Source organism: Sardina pilchardus, chromosome 10 (assembly GCF_963854185.1).
Source record: "Sardina pilchardus chromosome 10, fSarPil1.1, whole genome shotgun sequence".
NCBI classification, from domain to species: Eukaryota; Metazoa; Chordata; class Actinopteri; order Clupeiformes; family Clupeidae; genus Sardina; species Sardina pilchardus.
The window spans coordinates 4773384-4780883 of NC_085003.1; the positions used below are offsets into that span (position 1 = coordinate 4773384).

A 7500-nucleotide genomic window follows, 5' to 3' on the forward strand; every position below is an offset into this window, starting at 1 on the left:
AAGACCAGCAGGTTGCCCACTAAACCCACTGCGCACACGACGGAATACACTATGGATATCACAATTCTTAACACAGGGCTTCTGTCAGCAGTCACGTCGATGTCCTCTGCACTTCCATACCAGTCCTCGTACCCAGGTGTCATGTTCAGCGTGCTGTTCATCATTGCAAAATCCCTCAACAACTCTGATCGAAAACGATCCATTGCTTTAGAGTTCGGACAGCTGAGCGCAGTGAGAAGATGACCTTTGTCGGCCAGGGTGAAGTTTCTTGATCTATATCCAATAATGTTTCCAATCTGTGGAGTCCCGCATCTTCCCCGGACTGCAAGACTGGATCAACTGAGGGGACCACTGAGTACTTAAGAGGGGCGTCTCGCTCTAGCCCACCCTCCAGCTCCCCGGATTGGCCAGTTCATTGACAGGTGCAGCGAAGCACATCTCGTGCATTCCTGTTAGCTGGAAGCAATCCACAGCAGGTTATAACATGAATGTGGAATATTAATAATGTATAGCTTACATGGCTTCATGCTGGTCACTCTTTCTGGTTATTATGAATAAATAACGGTTTCTCGCCAACTGAATGTCCTTCAGTGACCAAGCTCACACTGTGCGTGCCTGCGTCGACTACTAAGGCACTTGAATGCACATATATTATGAACCTTGAATACATTCATTAGCATGATGCACTGTGTCCCTCTGCGCAAGAAAGGGACATGGTGTTTTGTCAACATTTCTCATGTTCTTCAGTCCACAAGAAAAACTGCGTCACACCCTCATAGTTCCTTAAAATGTCCCGATGTAAGATGTAAGACAAACTCTTTTATTTATTAAAGCCTTTGTCTTGGAAACAGAAATATGTTCTAATTTGACTCTAAAATGCTTTCTCATCATCTCATTTAATATGATGGTCATATTATGCAGTGAGGGCTCTGTAGTTCATTTAAGTGTTCTCTCCAAACGTTACAAACATTAAAGAAGGATGTAGGCCTCTCTTTATATAATGGTAGAAGCACTATTCCCCTCATCCCAATCACTCATAAACCTCTTGATTGGCTGAGCCAAGGATGTTGTAAGCTAAAGAGAAATTGAATTACAGAGTTCAGTCATGTGTGCAGAGCAGGGACAGCAGCTGGAAAGGTCTCTGACTAGCCGCTCAGGTCAAGGGTCAAGGGTCAAGGCATCCGCATGTGATCAGTGAGCCATTCACAGACCTCCTCTCATGCCATCTGAGCCCTTGACCCCTTGGGTCAATATTTTGAAGGTTGCTTGTTTCTTTCCAAGATTGTAATGTATTCACTCTGAAACTTTGAGAACCTTTTTAAAACCCACATTTCTCAGTCTCCCAACAGACTTTTGACTCAGATATAGTCGACCTATAGGCTACAGCACATTCATATCATTCATTCCAATCTACCCAAGTCAAATACTACTAAAGTGGATAGTTTTCTTATTCATCTGAATAAGATAATTGTCATGTTCATTAAAGGTGGAATAGCCGATACCTAGGGCTTATGGGCTCATTTGAACTGTATGTAAGGGATAATGTATTGTCGCCGGTAATGATCAGAAAATAAATCCCGACAGGATGAACAGAACCCTGACGTGCAGCGGAGCCTGCTTTGAACACTCTACCCATTGCTGGCAGGGGTGGATGACGCTCTGGAACCCCTTGCTGTACAAGGACCCAGCAACATGTGCAGACTGTAGCCTACCTCTGAGACGTCATGCCTGATATAAAGGTGAGTGTGCTGAGCAATGCAGTGCAAATTTGGCACAGAGGCATTTCCTCTTGATTTCACCTGCTTTGCTGTAATGGCCATAGGATGTGACCAGGATCAACACCTGTAGGCCCCTGCTCCCCTGCTCTGATGGTGCAAAAGCCTTCCTCATGAGGGGTGTAACAGTGCACAATTAAAAAAAAGAATGCAAACTGTAAACAGTGTCACATTGCACTGTTGCACTGGTGGGATGGCAGTAGCGTAGCTAGCGTGCAGTAGCCAGAAAAGATGCCACCGTTGTGCCCTTGAGCAAGGCACTTAACCCAAGTTGCTCCAGGAACAATGGCCCTTGTAATATAATTCACATACGGAAGTTGCTTTGGATAAAAGCATCTGCTACAGCTACATGAATAAATATAAATGCTTAACTGACATTTCACGGTTCAAAGAATGACACGTCTACTACAAAACATATCTTCTGGGCTTAAAATACACACATTCTTATGAAAACATTTAGTCTTGTGGCATGGCAACTTAAGATATTCAGAAGTTGAATAAGATAGAATGTGAAGACATTGTTTACATGTGATTGAAACATTCTGATTTATTACGGTATTCCTTTTCTTTATATTTTCAGAGATTGATTTTTTTCTTGCATTTTTCACAAGGAGAGGAAAAAGTCAGTGTCCTGTTTGAGATCCTAGTTTGAATTTTCTTCTTTGTTGAACAGGCTATATTGTGTGTGTGTGTGTGTGTGTGTGTGTGTGTGTGTTCTTCTTTGTTGAACAGGCTGTATTGTGTGTGTGTGTGTGTGTGTCAAACTGTGATCCCTGAATCCTATATTACACCAAACGTTTGTTGACTTGTTGGGCCAGATAGTTCCTCTTCTCTATTCAAACTGCATAGAGTAAAACACTGTCTTTTTCAGTTTACCTGTACAGACATAATCATGTTTTCCATACCTCCTTAGAAAACTTAGAGATTCTTAAGAGTAGTTTATCTAGTGGTCAGGAAAGTTCTCAGATAAAGTATAAAAGGAAAGTACTACCATACAATGTTTTTTTATGTGTTTTAATTTTCAACACAGAATCAAATCTGTAACAGCATGGTAGACAGCGGAAATGGAAGGGATGTCTGAACTTCTGACAGACCAGGATCAAGCTGAGACGAAAAATAAAATAAAATAATAAAATACAATACAAAGCAGTAGGGCTCTTTAAATAATCATATAATTACGGAAGAAATGACACGTACGGTAACAGCAACACATACTTGTCAAACAAAATGTAAAAATATGTCGATAAAATAAATTAAATTACATTTTGTACACAAGAAAAGTAATATAATAATAATAATAATAATAATAATAATAATAATAACAATAACAAGAAGAAGAAAGAACCCGCAAATCTACTGAAGCTGTAACTTCATTTTGAAGAAACACACTGGGGCTGCACCAGGGCTGTGTCGAGCAACCCTGAGGATCTGATCTCATATTGCCACATGATAAAATAAACAGCGCTGTAGAAGAGGGTACTCTGTGAAAGATATGAAGAGAACAGCACACACCGTTTCCCTCTCTAGAAAATATGAGTAACCCAATGAACTTGACAGGACACACACACACACACACACACACACACACACACACACACACACACACACACACACACACACACACACACACACACACACACACACACACACACACACACACACACACACACACACACACACACACACACACACACACACACACACACACACACACACACACACAATGATGTGAGTCAGGATGTGGCTGGAGTGGCTTGAATTTTGAATTGCTTTGAGAGCAGCTCACCATGGTAAATCCTGAAGGTATTCAGCAAGTGTCAGACTTGCATTGAAGCACACAAGTGAGGGTCTAAAAAAAAATAAAAAAATAAAATAAAACACATTCAATCTTCCAATAAATCCCGCAGTGAGGGAAGAGTCAAGGGGCGTCTCATCTGGTCTCCTGGGGAGGTGTCTGTGATGGGTCTAATCGTCCAGAACACTTTTGGTCAGGCGAAGGCGCTGACCGGAGCAGTGATGTCTCCTCTGAGATTTGGGCGTAAGTAATTGGGAGAACAAGCCTGGATGTATTCACACCAGTGAGCCATCATTTCCATCCTCCCTCTGCGGGCCGTGGGCCACAGGGAGTACTCGACTACTCGCACACAAAACAGTATGATGAACTCTCCTCTCATTCGCACAACAGAATGTCCTCCAGTGTGTGGCCTGGCACCGACTCTACCTCCCACCAGGGATATTGATTCTTATATCAGGGCAAAACAAATATCGCTTCGGATTGATTTGGTTATCTATATGCAATCAGTTTGGGTGAGCTCTGCAGATGGGTGGTAGCCAGGGAATCATAATGTTAATCCATGATATGACCTAAAATTTAATTACTTCATCAAATCAATATTGAAAAAAAAAAAAAAGTCCTGTTTTTTTTTTCAGGACAGAGAAGAAATTCTTTGGAGTTGGGGGCAAGAGAGAAAGCAATAGAAATGTGGATTTCTAAAAGGCTAGAGCCTGCAATGGCAAACAGTCAGGAATGCTCTTGCACAGCATACATCTCGACACATCTTTAAAAAAGCATCATAAATAATCAGCACAGAAAATCAACTTTAAATATATCTACTGACCCCGTCCTTCCCTCTCCTCAAACCCCCCCTCGGCTGATTCAGAGTCTTATGATGGTTTAAAACAGACACACAAGAAGAAAAGTTATGGTGCAATGCATGATTGTGAAGTGATTCTGGTGGAATAGAGTACCAAAAACAAAGAAAAAAGAAGTATAAAAGGTATATATAATAAAGGGACAACACATCGATCTGTGAAGAAAAAACAAACATCTTCACCATCCAGGGGGGAAAGTGTAAATTAAGTTGCCCTCTGGATAGGACAGTGTCCTACGTTTTTCTGTGATTTTATCTTAATATATAATCATATTTTTATATATATATATTCATATATATATATGTACAAAAGTAAAACTGAAAATATATTTCTCTTCTCTGTACACAGTATTGTTTTTTTCCTCCTTTTTGTCTCTCCTGTTTCTCCACTTCTTCTTGTATACAAAATGGCGTTTAGTTGCTCTCCAGTCTCCTTTGCTCTCTTTTCAACTTCCTAACCTTTTAGTCCTCTGTTGAAAAAAAAAAAAGACTTCTTGTCCAAGGTTCACCACACACTCACACACACACGGACACGCGCGCACACACACACACACACACTCTCGCTCTCAGTGCTTTCCTCTGTCCACTGCAGGCTAGTCTATGTGGGGGGTGGGGGGGGGTGGGGAGGGGGGTCTGTGTATGGTGTTGGGGGGGGGGGGGGGGTCAGTCCAGTGAGATGACATCTGGGATGGCGCCATAGATTACCGCCGCTGCCGCGTCCGAGTTGGCCCGGGCGATGGCCGACGCCGACGCGCTGTGGCTGTGGCCGCTGCTCTCCCTCAGGCCGCCGGGCGACACCAGGCTGCTGCTGCTGCTGCTGCTCGTGCTGCTCCCGTTGGTGACGGCCACCCCGAGGCTCGCCCCGCCGCCCGCGCCCACCGCGCCCGACTGGTCCAGGAACAGCTGCGAGGAGGTGTAGGGCAGGAAGCGGTTCATGAGCAGCTCGTGCTCCTCTGGAGACGTGGCCGAGGCCGAGGCGGCAGCTGCGGCCGCCATCACCATGTTATAATGCTGCAGAGAGAGAGAGAGAGAGGGAGGGAGAGAGAGGGAGGGAGAGAGAGAGGGAGGGAGAGAGAGGGAGGGAGAGAGAGAGGGAGGGAGAGAGAGGGAGGGAAGGAGAGAGAGAGGGAGGGGGAGAGAGAGAGAGGAGGAGAGAGAAACAGATAAAAAAGAGTCATGAGAGAGAGAAAGAGAGAGGAAAAGAGATAAAAAAGAGTCATGTGAGTGAGTGTGAGAGAGAGAGAGACAGACAGACAGAGAAAGAGAGGAAAAAAAGATTTTAAAAGTCATGAGAGAGAGAGAGAGAGAAGAAAAGACGGAGAGAAGGGGAAGAGGAAAAGAGAAAATCGTAGAAGTAAGCCAGAAAGAAAGAGAGTGAGACAGACAGAAAGAGTTTGGTTTACAGTTCTAGTCTCCAGTATTGATTACAGATCAACATGTGATGACAGCCTGAAAGCTTTCTGTTGGCATGTATGAGTGACCGCTGGCATAGGAGCCACTTAGGACTAGAGGTAATGATAGGCTCACGTTACAGATCACATGTGCATACGGGTCATATCCCCATGTCCACGTGCCCACTTCTGGTTTCATTTCTATCAGCTTCTAATTTATCTGTTTGTTTGTGTGCTTGTTTCATTTCATTTAGCTGATGCATTTCTGCGATTGATTTCCCTGAGCTACAGAGGACTCGTGTGCAACACTGCCCCCTGGCCGTTACTGCAGCCTGTGGCACTGGCACCTCTGCTTACCTGATTGTCATTCTGTAAGAAGGAGTGAAAGAAGTTCAGATCTGTAAAAGAGAGGGAGATAAAAGAGAGCAATTAGACAAGGCAGACTAACACAACATTTCAGAGGTCATTTGAGGACCAACAGTCTAAAGTTTAGCGGTTTAGCATGCCTAAAAGGAACCATCTTATCCCAATACATTGCGACCATTCATTCAGCATGGCCTAGGATGCCCCTTACAAGTAGAGTTTGACCAATCACAGCTCCATACTCTCAGCCTCATCCAGAGGTTCCAGAGCACTGAACTGGTACCAACCCAGGGGGAGGGGTTAATAAGAAGTTCTGGAACTACTACTGAGGAAAGAGTTCCTGAGATCAAACCCATTTAGAAATGTGTGCCTCTTGAGGAAGGCCTAAGAAGCTTCAGTGGTGATAGATAATACAGGACTGTCAGGAACAGATCGTCATGGGCAAGAAAGGGCCTGCTTGTCATAGAGTATAAATATGTGCACACATTCCACACCATTAGAACTGCTTGAGCTGTCAGACGCGCATTTACATGGTTTGGTAGCAAACCTGAATAAGTAAACCCTGAAGAAATGGTAAACCTCCTAATAGACAAGCCCTTCTTCTCTGAGGTTTACCGCTCTGAGGAACCACGTAGCTGAAATATCTCTCGTTTTTCAGGACATTCTCATCTTTCAGAGTACCAAATGAATACCAAATGTAGTTATGTTGAATCAATCATTTAGAAGTTCCCTATTTGAATCTGACTTACATAAACACGCTTTTGTTTAAATTTCGATTGTATCATCAGAACAGATTGTTTGTCTGTGTCCCTGTAGCCAAGTGAGCATGATGAACTCATTTCCAGACTAATGAGGATGTCGGCCAAGTCATTTCTGGAATGTTTTGAAAGCTACACAGTTTATATCCGATTTGTAGGGAGACAAGCCAATAAACAAACAAACGTGTGTGCAAGACACACACAAACACACATACACACACACGCACACACACAGAAGAGAGAGGATAATACTTATATTCAGTAACTCCTTTGGCTCTTTGCCATTTACCATTGGGTACCATGACAACAGACAATAAAAAGCTATTTTCTCCGTGTGTTATCATGATGCATTGTGTCTGTGCTGTTGCCACCCCAAAGTTTGATATTTCATCACAAAAAAATATTAGCTATTAAAGGGGCTTCTATTGCCAGGAAAGTGGTTTCTGACAACCCAAACCAAACATTGTGGACCCCCAAGCATTTCATCTCTTGAAAAACAAACTCTTCATCACTCAAGTAGTGATCTCTCTTGCAGTGACTGACTGCTAATGCCCGCTGGTGC

At 43.4% G+C, this 7500-nt stretch overlaps 2 protein-coding genes across 2 annotated transcripts in view; both read right to left on the bottom strand.

The window, feature by feature from the left end:
- Positions 1–161, bottom strand: part of rxfp3.3a3 (relaxin family peptide receptor 3.3a3) — a 1066-nt gene extending 905 nt beyond the window's left edge. The window contains exon 1 of the mRNA XM_062547865.1: positions 1–161. This exon is cut by the window's left edge and continues 905 nt beyond it. Coding sequence (XP_062403849.1) covers positions 1–161 — 161 coding nt within the window.
- Positions 162–2770: 2609 nt separating this feature from the next.
- Positions 2771–7500, bottom strand: part of pias1b (protein inhibitor of activated STAT, 1b) — a 30313-nt gene continuing 25583 nt past the window's right edge. The window contains exons 13-14 of the mRNA XM_062547128.1: positions 6175–6215; positions 2771–5437 (exon numbers count right to left, since the gene is read on the bottom strand). Of these exons, the coding sequence (XP_062403112.1) occupies positions 5090–5437; positions 6175–6215 (389 nt within the window). The 3' untranslated portion in view covers positions 2771–5089. The remainder of the gene's footprint in view (positions 5438–6174; positions 6216–7500) is intronic.